Consider the following 17,029-nt stretch of genomic DNA (forward strand, 5'->3'; position numbering starts at 1 on the left):
GCTGTTCGCCTGGGTAATTGTACTTTTTGTGCATAAACATTTAAAAACATAAAAGAACTTATAATTAATTTAATGGTTTTAATTTGAATTATTTAACTTCATACGTGTTTAAGCAGTTTATATATAAAAAGAAATTCCTCTTATATAAAATAAAGTAAAATATAAAAGTAAAAAACTCATTTAATATTAATTTCAATATATAAAACAAAAAGGCACCGCAATTTATAGCATATGATGATGTAATATATTTAAAAAAAATCATGTAAAAAAAGAAAATTGCATAAAATTAATAAAAAATTGCGTAAAAAATTGAAAAATTTACGTAAGATTATTTGCTTTCTTAAGATGTCAATATCAGTCCAATAAATACATAATATACAGTGCTTCATCGCATACTTGAAAACTGACTAACATAACCGCTGAAAAAACTGATTTACATGAACGCTGAATCACGTGAAAACTGACTTGCATGAACGCTGAATTACAAGAAGCTTAGCTTACATAGTCGCTGAATTACGTAGAGATTGACTAATATGAACGCTAAATTACGTTAAGACTAGTTTACATGAACGCTGAATTACGAAAAGACTGACTTACATGAACGCTAAATTACGTGAAGACTAGTTTACATGAACGCTGAACTACGAAAAGACTGACTTACATACATGAACGTTGGATTACGTAAAATCTGACTTACATGAACGCTGAATTCCGTGCGGAACCTGAATTACAAGAAGCCTAGCTTACATAGTCGCTGAATTACGTTGAGACTGACTAGCATGAACGCTAAATTACGTGAAGACTATTTACATGAACGCTGAATTACGAAAAGACTGACTACATGAACGCTTTCTAGCTTACATTAACGCTGAATTCCGTGCGGACTAGCTGACATGAACGCTGAATTACATAAAAACCAAATTACATGAACACTGGATTACGTGAAGACTAGCTTATGTGAACGCTGAATTACGTAAAAACTGACTACATGAACGCTGAATGACGTGAAGTCTAGCTTACAAGAACGCTGAATTACGTGATGATTTTTTTGTTAAACATTCACAGCTCTAAAAAGAGAACAATCCTTTAAACCGTGAACAAAATTGTTGACCAAAATTAGTTCAAGTTTTCGAGTAAGCACTGTACGTAATATTTTAGTTTTATAATAAAATTCATGTGAAAGAATTCATATTGCTCTCATTATTCAGACTGAATGATGAAGTGGCTTCTTTCTTAGAGCGTAGATTGGGTTGTAGAGATCGCTTTGTATAGCAAAGCTCACCTGAACAACAAAATAATGGTTTTTTTAAAAAAAATTAAAACGATTCTTGAGTGTCAAAAAAATTCATGTGATGGTTATGATGGTAGGCCGACCCAATCAATCGTAGTGGTTAAAAACCAAATTGACTCATATATTTTTTCTTATAAAAAACTTCAACACGATTCTTTTAATAGTAATCATTTTATTAGAAAAGTCGAATTATCTTATATAAGCAGGACTTTATAAAAATAGATAGTTATTTGAGGGAGCTATATATTGGCAATTATAGAAGTTATTAACATAGACCTTTTAGTGATTTGCTGATAAAATTTCATAGCATTTTAAAAAATACTTATTGAAAGTAGGTATATATTTTGTGCCAATAAATGTCAATTACATGGTGACCACTCCTCGTATTCAATAATAGTGCATTTATCTTATCTCTACATCAGTTTTACGTCAGTCTTCACGTAAAAATGAGCATCAATTAAGGAAAGTTTTGGTTACCACTATAGAAGGAAGCATCCGATAAAGAAATCTTGGTTAAAAACTATCATCAATTCAATTCAAGTTTAAAATGATTTTTGTTAATAACATGACAGATTAAATAAGTGGTTAGTATACTTAGCCCATCTATCGATAATCACACGCCAGTTACATCCTGTATTCATCTAATGTGTAATTAGATAATCCTGTGTTCTAATGAAAGCGTTATTTTTGCGTTGAGATCATTTAAAAGACTTCGACGATATGTCAGTTTAAGATCTAAACACTTTTGGACATTCTTTTGGACTGAGCAAGACGATGTACCGAGTCAGAAAGGGAGTATTTCGAATATTAAACAATTTTAATAAAAAAAATTATATTCTTATTTGCAGAAACTTTTGTTTCTTATTTTTAACCCTGCCAGAGTATCTTACGTCATGTACATATATAAAGAACAACAATAAGCGAAACCACCGAGGGCTGGTGAGAGATACTATCATTGAATATGTTAGAAGTAGGTATGCCATTCCTTATTTACATTTTGTTGTTGTTTTAAAAAATTTCCAGTGACTAGCCATCAGTGTTGCCCGGGCATACCTAATGGCGCTCGGGTGTGTTGGAGATGTGGCGTACCACAACAAAGTGTGAAGCAACCGTCAGACAGAAGCTTCCGATATCCCTGAATGAACTGGCAAAGTTCTATAACCACTAAAGTGGATATGGCCCCATGAGGTTAACGGAACTTCAATATGGCAACTGGTCGATTAAAGGTTTAAGTGCAAAATATATTGCGTCAGAAAATAAGCTGGGCTTCAAACCATACTTCTATAAAGTCATCTAAACTAATTATTATATTTCAATGGAATACTTTTTTCAGTGGATTACCCACCGAATTGATCACAGGCACCATTGAGTAAAACTTCATTTAGCAAAGAAGTCTTCTTCTTCTTGTTCTTGCTACTACGCACTTTTACTCTATAATGGCTGAGGGGCTTATCACTACCCCACACTACACTTTAACTAGGCTAAGAAATCATATCATTTATTTGTCTTTTAGTTGATGACGGACCTTAAATCAGCATATCTTCCTGAGAATCCAGAAGTGGATTTGAGGATTGTTAGGGCGGGGTTAAGTAGCATGTCAACTTTAGTGAATAATTTTAGAGCTCTGTCTCTGATATATTTTTTTACTGAGTCAATCCTAAGATCTCTATGTATGCCTGTTGATCTAATGTACCATGGAATCTTAAACAGTTTTCTTAAGGCCAGGTTTTGAGCTATTTGTAATTGCTTTAAGGTGGTATTTGAGGCTTTGCTATATGTAACACATCCGTACAGAAGTGCAGGTCTAATTACTTGCGTATAAAGTAACTTCCTGTTTTTAAAGTTGAAGTGATAATTATTAAATAGCGGCTTTAATAAATGTAGAATCTTAGAGCAGCTATTCCGTTTGTATTTCAAATGTTTAACCCAATTGAACCGTTTATCAAAAGTGACCCCCAGATATTTTATGCTATCCTCCCACCGTATCTCCGTGTCACAAACGCTCACTCTTGGAGGATGCTGTCTTCCTTTTCGAGTTATAAATATAGCCTTGGTTTTGTCATTATTAATTCTAATCTTCCATTTTTGGAAGTATTCCACCATTAGGTCTATATTTCCCTGTAAAGTGTTGCTTACATTAATGGCATCCCGATTCGAGTAGATCAAGCACGTCTGTGCAAAGCGCCATTGACGTGGGACTTAAAGTGGGGATGACATTAAACAATGTGGGAGACAAAGGCGACCCTTGAGGTACACCTGCTACTATTGATCGGGCGGACGAAAGAGTGCTGTTAATTTTAGTACGGAACTACCTTTCTTGCAGAAAGCTACCAATGATTTCAGTCAAACCACTAGGGATCCCAAAACGGGCCAATTTGACTATTAGGCCATCATGCCAGAAAAAGTAAAATATATTACATGAATTGAAAATATTTGGTTTTAAATATGTATGTTTTTATTAAATCAATAAAAACTGTCTTCGAATAGATTGTTATTCGAAGAGAAAATAGTAGCCTGCAACCGAAGAGATCAATTGTGATTATTCTGGTAGTTCTTGGTGTGGTGTAATTAGTCAACAATCTCTCTCTATACGAAATAAATTAAATATTTTTTTTTTAGGAGTTTAAAGCAAATATTGGTGAAAAAAGTGTGATGTGGTGAACAAATTGAAAATTAAATTTATTAGGATTGGAATTTGCTTTTAGGTGCCATGGATGCTGAAACAACTGGAAATAATAGAATTTGTTATGAAAATGTTAATTTTTTTCAAAAATGTTCTTTTCCTTAATATAAACCTCTGCTATAGCAAATTGTCATTTATATTTTATATGTAATGTTTATTTATTTAGCCACTGTATTAAAGAAATTACAGCCGCTGTACAAAATGTTCAATTTCGCTGTCATTCGCTTGTCATGAATTAAGAAGTCAAATTATTTTCACCTCAGTCAAAAATTTTTGTCAATTGTAAATTTTGTTTTACTATTTTTTATCTCAGAAAAAATTACATATTAAAATCATTATTCCTTAAATTTAATTGCAATAAAATGTCTTCAAAGCAAGCTAATAAGAAAAACAAATGGGCACTTAATTTTAATACGAAGTAATAATTATACATTAATTAATGTGTCAAAGCTGTGAAAACTTAACCTAAATTAATATATTTTTAAAATTCTATTAGCAAAAGTGATGATTTACCCTCACCACCAGGATATAATCCGTCAACATTGGTTAATCAAACGGAAATAGTACGTGACCAGCGTTTAGTTATTAAAAAATCATGGGATCTCGCACTAGCACCTCTGAAACAAGTATATAAAAAGAAAAAATGACAAAGCTCTTTTTCACGTTATTAATAATAATAATTTTTTTTTTTTCAACCTACAGATACCTATGAACCTATTTATTATGTATATGTCCGGAAACTCTATATCTATATTTCCAATAATGATGGTTGGAATGATGCTGATTAGACCAATTAAGGCAATGCTATCTACACAAGTAACTTCTAAAATGGCTGATGGGGCACAGGGTAGTGGGCAGAAGTTGGTTTACTTTTTGGGAAACTTGGCAAATGTTGCATTAGCTTTATATAAATGTCATAGTATGGGCTTGTTACCGACACATTCTTCGGATTGGCTAGCTTTTGTAGAGCCGCAAACTCGTCTCGAGTATTATGGTGGAGGTGTTTCGTTTATATGAATTCGAAATTAATAAAGTAAAACAAATAGTAAAAATTACAAAATTCTATTTAAGAAACATTAGCATAATTTTTAAACAGAATAATTTAAATTTAATAAATTGAAGTAGTTTTAATTGCAATTTATTGTACTACTTTTTTAGCCTCTTTTTTTAAATCGTACATTAACTGCTCCGCAGGTGTCCTGAAATTATAAGAAATAATTTTTGACTATTAATACTTATAGATTCAAATTTTATTTGTATTAGTAAAGATAAGTAAATGTTCATTAGTATTTAAGGTATTCTGATGTTATAAAGCATGCGTAGGTTGAACAACTCGAAATGATATAATAATAATAATAGTTAAAAAATGATGAACAGCTATCATATGTTAGCAATTTTGTGATAAAACATTTTTATACTCGAAATCACAATAATTAATGCTAAATGTAAATCTCTGATTATTTTTAAATCAATATTTAAAATTTTATTGCCATTGAACTTTTTTCGATAAAGGTAATATACGTTTAAAAAGGTTTAAATTTTAAGAGGAGTATATATATCCAAATTAGGCACTTCATTTAATCCAAATTTTATAAAAACATCTTAATTGTGTACTTATAACTGTAAAACCTACTGTATAAGTACATATTTTGAGTATTATTTTGGTTTTAAATGGCCATTTCATGCACTTGTTGACCAAAAATATTTATTTTTAGCTGACTTTCTCACATTAAAAATTACCTAAAAACCGTTTTTGTTGAGTGTAAGAAAAGGATCGATTTAATTTAAATAATTTTTTAATATATTGATGTCACCTCGTATTTTAACTACTTCAAAACCATTTCTTTACATTTTAAAAACTCACTAAACTGTACGAAAAGTGTTATAAAACCGTTTTAAAACAGTAGAAAAAGTCTTGTATATCGAGGCACTAAAACCACTAGAATTTCAAACTAAAAATATTTCTAAAACTATACCTAATTCTATTTGTATGACAACCAAGCATTTTTTTTTAATTCTGTACGTACAAAAAACTTTTAAAAAAATATGTTGCTGCAGTTTTAATAAGCAATATTTCGTTTTAATTAAAACTTTCACTTAAAACAGTTTTACTTTTATAACTAAAAATGCAGTGTATTCATATGATAGCCCTGTACACCTCGCATTTATGAATATAAAGTAATACTAATGATTAATATTTTATTATTAAGTCCACCCGGCTTTCGATAACACACAGGGGACACCCATGCATTCGCGTTAGTCAAGCTAAAACTAACAGTGGCTAAGGATATCCTTTCTACTATACAAATATTGTGGCGATTCGTAAAATGATCAGTATGGTTTCCGCATATAAAGGCTCAATTTTATATATCAAAAGAACTGCAAATACAAGTTTGAATACAATTTATTAGATTTCTATTTTCGTATATAGTTTTGCATAGAATTCCAGATGGTCATTAATTTTTTTTTAATACAAACTTATGTAGAATGAACAGAGACCTGTTTTAATATTTATCTGATAAGCAACAACAGTAAATATCTTATTTCTGTTAAGCAAGTTGAGTTTCTTATTATGATTATGATTAATATATATACATATATCAATATATTGAGTGTGCATGCTGATAGTAATAAAATTAGAATGAATGTTAGTTTAAAATATTTTTATTGTTGTGATTTATTCGTTAAGTGTAAAATGAATATTGCAAATGAAATGAATTTTTCCACAACTGCCAACCGTCTAGTAAGGGTTTCATTTGATTGACTGTTATGATTTTGGACGAATCAGGTGGAAATTATTTTCATATTTTATTAATTCATTTATAAATTATAAATGAATTATATGAATTAAATTAGACTATAATTTACACATTTTGGGTCTTTTAAAGTATTTTATCTCATCTCTGCCTATAACACATATTTCGTTTGGAAAATACTAGGCTATATTATGTTCTCACTGACGTGACTTTAATGACAGTAATCATAATCTCAGTAATCTCGCCAAGAAATTCAATGTAAAGCACATGATGTTAATGAGTTGTATTTCATATTCTTAACAATGCTTAAAATAAACGGTTTCTCCATAAAATTACTTTTTCTTGTGATCATTGGCAATTTCCTTGATCCTTTCAATAAATTTTGAAGGTTGGTCTACCCGTGGTACCTAAAAGAAATTAAAAAAATTTTTTTTCTTACTTATATTTAAGAAAATATTTATAGAAAAGCTTACGTCATAGTTCTGGCTTATGTAGACACCGGTATAGATTCCAGCACTAAAAGTTATCTGCGAAATAAAATAAAATAATATTATAAATTAAAAAATTTAAGGACAGTCATTTACAAGAAAAAAAAAACAATACTAACTACTGGTAAAATGAAACCCATTATGGAATACTTTAAAAGACCCAAGTACAAAACGAATAACAAAAATTAACGGAAACTTTAGAATTACATTAAAAACATTTATATTTTCTTCTTAATTTAAACACATACTTATTTAGTTTATATAAACCTACTAAGTTAAAATAAAACCAAATAGAAAACATATTTTTTTTTAATATAAAGTTTAGTTTCGTCGTTAATTAAATACTTTGCAGTCTAATAAAATTTTAAAAGGTGTGTGGGGATATCAAGTGCAGTTCCTCGAAATAAAGAGCTTATTATCCATAGATTAACATTTTAGACAGCTGATACATTTAAATACACCCGTGACAGTGTTCATTAATGAATAATCATAAACGGTAGTTTTGCATGAACTTAACGAACGATTATTGGGGTAGTGCGTCGTTGAATAGTTTTAAGCTGCGTGAGTGGAAGGAATCACTTCATAAGAATTGGTAAGCTGCAGTTCAGGTTCTGTTATATTAAAAGTGATGAAATTAATAGCTTTGACTTTGACAGATTTATTTCGCAATTACTAAGGATATATTTTATTGCTACCAAAAATAGCAGCTAAAAGGAAAGGCACACTTTTTATGTTGAATCCATACCCACTGTAAGTAATGTAAGATTTGTTTAATAAAAAATAGTTAATACATGATTTTTTAACGAACTGAACGAAAGATTCTTTGAGTAGTAGACTATTCGGTGAATAGTTATAAGCTGCGTAAGTTAAAGAATCATTTTATAAGAGGTGAAAAGCTGCAGAAGAGGTTCAGTTGTATTAGAATTGATGAATTTAATAAACTAATTTTTTTTATTTGTGACTTTGGTAGGTGTATTTCGCAACTACTAAGAGTATACCATATATTACTGTAAACGAGCAGCTAAAAGGAAAGTCATACTTTTCAAGTTGAGTCGAGATCCAAGGTAAGTTGTTGTGTAAGTTTTAACAAATGAAAAATAGTTAATACGTCGTTTTCAAACGATTATTGATTAAGTGCGTCGGTGAAAAATTTTAAGTTGTGTAAGTTGAAAGAATTACTTCAATCAAGGCGATAAATTAGTGACGAAATTGAAAACCTTTTTTTATTTGTAAGTTTGGTAGGTGTATTTTCCAACTACTAAGGATTACTTCTATCAAAAATAGACTTACTAAAAGGTAAGTCACACTCTTCAAATCAAGGCCACACCCAAGATAAGTTATGTACGATTTGTCTAATAAAAAATAGTTAATATGTCGTGTGTCCGAACGAACTTACGATCATTGAATCGGTAAATATTTTTAAGCTACGTGAGTTGAAGAAATCACTTCTAAAGAGGTGGTAAGTTGCAGAAAAGGGTCAGCTGTATTAAAAGTGACGAAATTAAAGTGTTTTTTTTATTTGTAAGTTTGGTATGTGTATTTCGCAACTATTAAGGATATGTATTGCTACGATCAAAAATAGCAACTAAAAGGCAAGTCACACTCTTCAAGTGAAGGCACACCCAAATTAAGTTATTAAACAAAATCTGTCTAATAAAAAAGTCTTGTCAGTAAATTTTCGTTGAGATATGATATGTAAGAATTATTTCTAAACCATAGTTCTAACATCGAATTCACACGAAAAATTAACACAAAACTTTATGTAAAAGAAATGTTTTACAAAACTTTAACAATGTAAATATTTTTTTTATAGAGATATACAGATTTTTGTTGAGTATAGAGATTTATGCCAATTTTTCGTGCAAAATAAATCTTAGTTTTAAGCTTAATATATTTTTTGTTGTGCCTAGCAATGCATAAATTGACATTAATAATTATAGTTGGATAGAGCTTACAATCTATGGACAATTATAATTTATAATAATCAACAATTAGCAAAGGTGTTTGAACCGATAGTGTGCATTTAGTAGTCAATAAATTTATCATATATACATATATATGGATGTATGACGCGTTGCATGAGAAAGGTTTGCTAGCACTTTTCAGAGTCAGGATCATTATACTTATAAATCTCATAGTTTTGGATAGTGTGCATTTAGTAGTCAATAAATTTAGCATATATACATATATACGGATGTATGCCGCGTTGCATGAGAAAGGTTTGTTAGCACTTTTCGCGGTCAGGATCATTTTACTTATAAATCTCATAGTTTTGGACAAAATGTTGTATAATAATTGTAGCGAATAATTAAAATTAATCTTATATATACAAGTTACTGAATGAGTTGTTATTTTGAAATTGGTGCTAATAAGCACGTATTAAATTATTTTATTCAAACACTTTACACTTAACTGCACAAGTTCAATTAGACCTAATTATAAAAACAGAAAAATTATTTACATAGAAAACATATAAAATTTGTAAATACTTTACCACAAATTTCAGGACATCGTATACACCAAAGCCGTCTATAGCCACTATAATTTTAATATTATTAAATAAAAACAAAAATTAAAACTTCACCATGAAATTTTTTTAATAGCATGTAAGAATAGCACAAATGTGAAAGCGAGATAGCTACACTTAATACTACCACGAATATACGCGTATAACAAAGAAGAATTATACATTTTTGACATTTTCTCTTTTCACTATTCTTTCATAAATTTTTAATTAATTAGGTAATAAAGAACTTTAACTTCACTAAATAATATAAAATTTATTTTCTTTAATATTTAATTATTTTTTATTCGAATAACTAACGAAAAGATATGAAATTAACAGAATAAAAGATGTTAAAGTTTATTTACTTATCTGTTAAATAATTCACCACTCTAAGATATTATATGTCGCCCCTTAAGAAATTCACACTATGTGCAAAACCGAACTAATCCTAACAATTAAAATATGCAAACTGGCTAAACAACAAATGTGCTAAATAATAAGGTATTTTTAAACATAAAAACATTATGTTACGTCATATTTATTTTTACATATGTACATATATTCGTTTTTAAAATGTTTCTTAACGAAGGCACAAGTATGTAAGACTAGCAGGATTATAATCAAACAAAAAAATGTTTATAAAAATATTAATAACATTTAACATTAACATTTATTAATTATTAGTCATATTGACGTATGAATAATAATAATAGTTGTTCAGATATGTAGTCTTATTTTAACTATTTAACAGAATTGGTATGTAAGCACCGGTCAAAATGACCGGTTTATTGAAAGCCAAAAATGCATTGTTTGTAAACAAAATGCACAATAAAAGCAACAAATAAAAATTCGTAAAATAACAGCTGTAGCAGCATAAAGTTAGAGGCTATGCTTAATTTCCTACTGTTTTGGTAAAAAATAAAAAATCTAGTAGATTTTTAAAATGGGTTAAATCTTTAATGAATAACTTCACAAAAGAAATGTACTTTTGGGAAGTCGATAAATTTGTTGCAACCTATAGGATATATTTTTATTCTGTATTTATAAGATAATATATTTTGTTCTCTTAAAAATGTTCCTACCAATGTTTATATCTATCAACAAGCCGCTGATTCTATCAAAAAACCTACACCGCACAGCTTAATGTGATGCATCGCTGTTTTTATAACAAAAAAATATCGCCTAAATCAGGGCTATCCAAAGTACGGCCCGTGGCTAATGTTTATGCGGTTCGCGACATGTTTTTAGTCTACTGCAATTACTCAAATATTATTTTGGTGTGCTGGTAAAACCACAATACTTTATTTTTATGATAAAAAACTAGATTTAACATTATAACCGTATTTATAATAACTATTAACGTATGTATGTATTTATTTCTGCGGCCCTCCAATCTGTACAGTAATTTGTATTGGCCCGCGATCGCATCTGATCTGGACCGCCTGGCCTAAAGGATCAGCACCTATTTCAACTTCTCTTAACTTAAGAATTTTAAGAAGTAATACCTAATTATAGATATAGTTGTAGGGGATATTAATTCCCTATATTTATAATGTACAAATCTCTTTTATATGGTCAATATACAGTGGTTCTCAGCTCATTTCATCCAATACCAATTTTAAAATTTCCCCAGTATTCCCCCAGTATTTATGCACATCGTAGGGATTAATCGAGGAGTATAAAAAATATAAAGTGCTTGTTGTCTACTCTTCCAAACCATACTTTTTTTGCTGTAGATGAAAGGCATCGAAAGCCACTGTGTGAGACTTGAATCCATTAAAACCACATTTTTAGAAGATTTCCATAGTAATGTGTAAAAACTTGATTCGAGTAAACAAGGAAGAGAGTTGAGAGCATGAAGTTTAATACCTAGTGGCACGGTTTATCTAGAAAGCATGGTCATAAAGAAGATAGACAGAGAATTAATCCTAACCATGCTTTTAAAATGCTACTTTTAAATAGAAACCCATTATTTGTGATAATATATTTTGCATTACAAATCATGATAGCACTCATTTCCTAATTGCTTTAGAGACGTTATCAACTGCGGTTTTTGGTATAGATTGAACTTTCTGCAATTTCAAGAACCTGTTTAGTCACTGTCATACTCAATCCGCATATATCTCATTGAAAAACTTTACATCGACCAAATCTATAGGTGACCAAAATTACTTCCTAGGCTACGTCTACTATTATTTATCTAAACTTTGATCATGATTTCTTTTTGATTGTGAATAAAAACTTATTATTCGAAATCTTCTGTTGTGTTCTGTAATTTTCTTCTTTATACTATTTCGTGAATCATCAACTAATTTCCTGCTTGTTAATAGAAAAGTAGTCCACAACATTTATTGTGGTTTACTTCCTCGAATCTTTGTTAGTAGACATTTATTCAAAGGCATTTTTAATCTATGGCAGATTATTTAATCCCCTTGAATGTCAAATGTCAACTTGCAAATGCTATTACTCTTTCAGCGTTGTTGATCAGTTAAGATCTGATGTTGTTTTTTCATTGGTCGTGTTTGAAGACAAAACTTTCGACTAAAGTTCATGAAGATGAAAAGGGGCGTCTTTTTTTTTGCGATCCTTGATGGTATTACCTTATCTGAACAGGCTTAATAAGAATATGGTATGTTGGCAAAGTCGGACACAAATCTTCGATATTTTGACATTATGCCTAGGAGTTGTCCTATCTGAGGTATGCTACTAATAGATTCAATACGCGAATGACTGTTACATTGTCAATACGTTATTTCTTGAGGTTTATGGTTTTGCGATTTGCAGTATTACTCATAGCAACTTAATTTGGCGTATCAGCGTAGGACCATTTCGTTTAAATATGTGAACTTGTTGTGTTTTAAATGGGTTCAAATTACAAGCACGTTGCGTCCTGTAACCGTATAATGATTGCTGACTAAACTACTTGACGTTTCCGTTTCTAATATTACTTGAAAGAAATGATTAATGAATTGGCACTTGCTGCGATTAAGGTTCTGTTTAAATGCAAGTGCATTGCACTATCCCATCACTGTCTAAAATAATCAATAGTAATAATATCTATAGATCTACACTCTTGGCAGTATAAGTATTCATTGTCGCTACATTAGTTTTATTTGTCTTTATTATGGGGTTCCAGTTTTGGATGAATTTGCCTTATTTTGTCTTGTTCATCGTGATGTACGGATATTCACTGAGAGTATGTATGTTCTTTTCTATGGATTATATTTGTTCGGTTTAAATTTCATCAAACACCTACAGAATTATTATTAATTGTTACTTATATTTATTATGTTACGTTATTAATGTTGTTATAATCTTAAATTGTTTGTATGTTATATATTTACGCTTTAGAAATGGAGTTATTAAATGATGATTGCCTTGAGGAAATTTTCAAACACCTCAATACGGAAGAGCAAATTGCAAACATAGCAGTGTGCACTAGATTTGAAGTTATTTTGAGGGGAATGTGGCGTCGCCGTACAGCATCCATACTTCGGTGTCATATGTTCGATCAGTTAAAAATTGACACAAAAAAATTTGAGAAATACTTATTTGAAGTACAGTTTAATCTTAAAAAAGCTGAATTCATACAATTAAGTGAAAGAAATATAGAAAGTTTAAAGAAGTACTATTTTCCTCAAGTATTAGAATTATCTTGCTGCACCGAGTTTTCGGAAGAACCATCGGATCGGTTGACAAAAACGCTTGCTATTTGTTTCCCACATCTAACAAAGCTTTATATAGAAAGTTCTATTACTGGAAAGTATATTAGTTCATTGAAAAGCTTAACTGATTTAAAATTAAAATGTTCTAACTTGGAACCAAAGTATTGCTCATCAATATTTAAGAATTTGAAACTGAAGAGATTTGAGGCTACCAATGGTTGTTTAAGACTTCGTAAAGCTTTAAGACATTTAAAAAAATGTGTTACTCTAGAAGAAATTGTAATGAATGAGTACTACTTATATGACATTGTTCATGTTTTGCCAACTTTGGTGAACTTAAGAAAAATCACATCATATATAGGATGGGACGCTGATTACATATTGAAGCATTTGGCGTTTTACTTTGGTAAAGAAATGAAAACAATTATTATAAACAACTCTATCTGGCCCAGAATACCTGTTCTTTGCATACTTCCAAACATGTATAATTTGGAGAAGTTAAGTTTATATTACTATGAACTGGAAGAATCTGAGATGAAAGAACTTGCTCAAAAGCTAAGCAATTTACGGGAACTTTACTACAACCGTTGCCGAATAAACACCGAATATGGCCTCTTACATTTTGTGAAATACTGCAAACATTTAGAGGTTTTGAATGTATCCGAAACGACAATAAGTAAAACGTTCATTAACGCCTTGAATAATTTTCTTCGTACTACATATCGTCCAAAGCCTCTGAAAGTATATTGCGCAAGAACGCCCATTAATAAGTACACAATTGAAGTAAGTATTTTTCTGTAAATTTGATTTTCTTACCATTTTTTTCTGTGTTTTTACTGAAAGTGAAAGTGTCTGTTTTCTATCGACCATATAATTTTTTATGTCCAATGCTATATAGTGTATTTGTTCGCTGTGAGATGTATTAGAATAACAATGCCCTACATTTTATCGGATGCGAAAAATCAAGTTTGCCGTCTTGATGTCCCATAGTCAATTGTGAGACAAATTGTGCTCAGCTCAAGAGTTACCCTATATTAACTATTTATTTTTACTACGTATGTAACTAGAACATGTACCTGCCCTCAAACATTTTGATTATCTTCCCCTGTCCCCATATGTATCACCATACACCTGCCTAAGGGTAAAATGCCAGTATAAAGTTAATCTATTTTCTATGGACAAACTCAGTGTTGCTACAAGTATTGACAAAGCATGGAATATATTCTTATAATGTTAAAGAGTCTTGCGCTTTCCTTTTTTTCACATTATTTTTTTAAGATATTCTTTTAGAAATAAAATATCTACAATTAGATTCTTTAAAAACTCATTGCATCATTCTAATTGCTTAGTATATCTTCTTATACATTTATCTAAAAAAAATATTATATTTAATAAGAACAGAGAGATTTGGAGATATTCATTGCTCTAATATAACATATATATAGCACTAATTATTGCTCCAAAAAGTCACTTTTATACTTACATTTTCGTACTTCTTATTAGACTTTAAAGTTGTCTTCGTAGTCTCTGTGATTTAAAGGCTCTTAGTTTTTTTAAAACCATACACTTGATAATTTGAGAGAAATGTAGTTACGATAGATTAAGAAACTATATTCCAAAAGAGTGAAATATCTAAATTACTATTGATTGCAGATTGCATTCTTTGTTCAACCAATAACATAACATCAACCAATAACATATACATGTATAAGATAAGATAATAAAAGCGCAATGATAAAATATATTTTTCATTTAGTAAATCTCTTTTGTAAGCATTTATTACTTATAATCACGTTTCTACTTCTCTTCTGTTCTAAAACCTAGCATGTTTCTGGGGATGAGTTAAAATTTATTTATACTCCTTTCACCCAGTAAATTAAATTCATAGAAACGGTTATATTTATTTTCGAACAACCATGTACCTATTCTATAAAGAAGACTTCCTTAAATGCCGTTCCGAGCTATTACCATCATCCATCCGTAAAATATTGTATTTTCGTCTTTAACGATAATATTTGTTGGGAAGGTGTTTGGCAGCGCTTCTTACAAGTTACATCGAATATCTTACCGATACGTAGTATATTTTGGGTTTAGAATTAAATTGTTTTCAGCGTTTAACATTATAATCTAGCTAGGTTTAAGCTTTTCAAGATTGAAGTAACCCCATTTTTATATTGTACTGAAGAAAACATTAAAATTTGAATTATAGACATTTTTACAATTGTTTGATACATTAGAGGGATTTGGTGATCAATATAATTTTCGTTGCGAAAACCCTCAAAAGCCTCGAGTTCTTTGGGATAGTTATAATAACAAAGATAAGAAACATTTTCTGATTTGTTGTTCTATTTTAAAACCCAATACAGACATAACCGTTATGGATTTTAAGTATATCAAGAATGGTGACCATTCTTCATTTGATCGAATGCTGAAGAAATTTATAACTTGATGAACAATCTGTGAATGACACCGTGCCACAATCCAACTTAGGGCGTAGCAACATATAAACAGTTACTTAACATATATAAACTTAGCATGCGCCTCAACGACAGGTCTAGGACTCACGACGCCATCTATCAGTTTGATGGATTTAAATAAAATTGTGTTTCTTAACTAAGAACCAAATCAGTTTTCAATCTAATCCCAGATTCATGTTATTATCGCTTACTACTTTTTCCATTGCTACCCTAATTATACTTTTGTGGTATTTGATAATCTCTTTCTTCTCTAACTTCAATGTTTCTTTAAAGTCAATGTAACGATATAGATTATAATATTGTAGACACTATAATATTATAATAAGTTGTACTATATATAACCGTACATAACTTTTAAAGCTCTATCAGATGCCATGTTAGATGCTATGTACTGCAGAATTTGTTATTAATATATACATGAGGCCTCTATAGGCACCGACTGCTAACACCACCACTGTGCATAGGGTAACCGAATAACTTTTTTTTAATAACAGACAATTTTTTTTTTAAATATTTCGCCAAAATAAGTTTCAACAGAAATTTTCGAAAAAAAATTATTAAAAAAAAAAATAAGCAAATCTTGATAATCTTTGAATAATATTTAAATTGAGATATTATATACTTTTTTATATATGTATGTGCAATTTCATTTCTGCAGAAAATCGAGGACTTGTCACCAATGTTGCAAATTTCATTTACGTATATTAAGCAAGAACTAACAGAGCCTGCAATGTACTGCGAATGGGAACCAGATGTACAAGAAGATGAACTTACTTAATTGTTAATCAATGGACTCTAACGTCATTTTAAAAAATCATATTTAATATTATTATAACAACAATTTTTATATAGTTGCACAAAACTATTAAGTGAAAATTATAAATTTTATTAAAAACAAAAGTCCTAAAAATATGTGAGGATACAAATTTTATCAAATATGTTTTATAATCCAAAAATATATGTAGTAAAAGAAATTATTTGTTAACGGACCTACCGTTTAGTATATTACAACTAAAAATAAATAAAAAAAATTATATGAATTTGAGTTTTAGCGATCAAAATTTATATACTAATGATATTCATCACTTCATTCGTCACTTATCAGTTTATTGAGATATATTCCCTTGATTTTGTGTAATTGTTGTTGCCAAAAAAATAAGATT

General features: G+C 29.8%; 3 protein-coding genes across 8 annotated transcripts; 2 read left to right on the plus strand and 1 right to left on the minus strand.

The window, feature by feature from the left end:
- Positions 1-4,336: 4,336 nt before the first annotated feature.
- LOC119674527 (ER membrane protein complex subunit 4) lies at positions 4,337-5,026 on the plus strand. The gene is made up of 3 exons (XM_038085674.1): positions 4,337-4,392; positions 4,471-4,600; positions 4,677-5,026. The coding sequence occupies exons 1-3, from the start codon at positions 4,337-4,339 to the stop codon at positions 4,989-4,991; spliced, it is 501 nt and encodes a 166-aa protein (XP_037941602.1). The 3' UTR covers positions 4,992-5,026.
- A 22-nt stretch (positions 5,027-5,048) lies between these two features.
- On the minus strand, positions 5,049-10,188 carry LOC119674538 (short transmembrane mitochondrial protein 1). Of its 2 annotated transcripts, XM_038085685.1 has the most exons (5): positions 10,090-10,188; positions 9,713-9,756; positions 7,204-7,257; positions 7,067-7,137; positions 5,049-5,173 (listed from the first exon to the last, which is right to left on the minus strand). In XM_038085685.1, coding segments are annotated over exons 1-5 (231 nt in total). In that variant the 5' UTR covers positions 10,091-10,188; the 3' UTR covers positions 5,049-5,112. The 2 variants fall into 2 exon arrangements, with proteins under 2 accessions (XP_037941613.1, XP_037941621.1); XM_038085693.1 differs by lacking the exons at positions 9,713-9,756; positions 10,090-10,188 and adding an exon at positions 7,338-7,427.
- Positions 7,556-17,028, plus strand: LOC119674494. Of its 5 annotated transcripts, XM_038085634.1 has the most exons (5): positions 7,556-7,810; positions 7,875-7,968; positions 8,189-8,282; positions 13,076-14,172; positions 16,525-17,028. In XM_038085634.1, exons 4-5 carry the CDS (start codon positions 13,078-13,080, stop codon positions 16,642-16,644), a joined length of 1,215 nt encoding a protein of 404 aa, XP_037941562.1. In that variant the 5' UTR covers positions 7,556-7,810; positions 7,875-7,968; positions 8,189-8,282; positions 13,076-13,077; the 3' UTR covers positions 16,645-17,028. The 5 variants fall into 5 exon arrangements, with proteins under 5 accessions (XP_037941562.1, XP_037941584.1, XP_037941578.1 ...); XM_038085656.1 differs by lacking the exon at positions 8,189-8,282; XM_038085650.1 differs by lacking the exons at positions 7,556-7,810; positions 7,875-7,968 and adding an exon at positions 8,002-8,125.
- The last annotated feature ends 1 nt before the right edge of the window (position 17,029 follows it).

This window comes from Teleopsis dalmanni, chromosome 1 (genome assembly GCF_002237135.1).
Source record: "Teleopsis dalmanni isolate 2A chromosome 1, ASM223713v2, whole genome shotgun sequence".
In the NCBI taxonomy this organism is placed as follows: Eukaryota; Metazoa; Arthropoda; class Insecta; order Diptera; family Diopsidae; genus Teleopsis; species Teleopsis dalmanni.

Excerpts from the sequence above, each read along its gene's own strand:
- LOC119674494 (XM_038085634.1), top strand. The coding sequence starts at position 13,078 with ATGGAGTTATTAAATGATGATTGCCTTGAGGAAATTTTCAAACACCTC. Across the intron at positions 14,173-16,524 it reads TTAATAAGTACACAATTGAA|AAAATCGAGGACTTGTCACC; the intron begins GTAAGTATTTTT and ends TCATTTCTGCAG.
- LOC119674527 (XM_038085674.1), top strand. The coding sequence starts at position 4,337 with ATGTCTTCAAAGCAAGCTAATAAGAAAAACAAATGGGCACTTAATTTT. Across the intron at positions 4,393-4,470 it reads GCACTTAATTTTAATACGAA|CAAAAGTGATGATTTACCCT; the intron begins GTAATAATTATA and ends AAATTCTATTAG. Across the intron at positions 4,601-4,676 it reads CACTAGCACCTCTGAAACAA|ATACCTATGAACCTATTTAT; the intron begins GTATATAAAAAG and ends TTCAACCTACAG.
- LOC119674538 (XM_038085685.1), bottom strand. Across the intron at positions 7,138-7,203 it reads ACATAAGCCAGAACTATGAC|GTACCACGGGTAGACCAACC; the intron begins GTAAGCTTTTCT and ends AATTTCTTTTAG. Across the intron at positions 5,174-7,066 it reads GCCAATGATCACAAGAAAAA|GACACCTGCGGAGCAGTTAA; the intron begins GTAATTTTATGG and ends TTATAATTTCAG.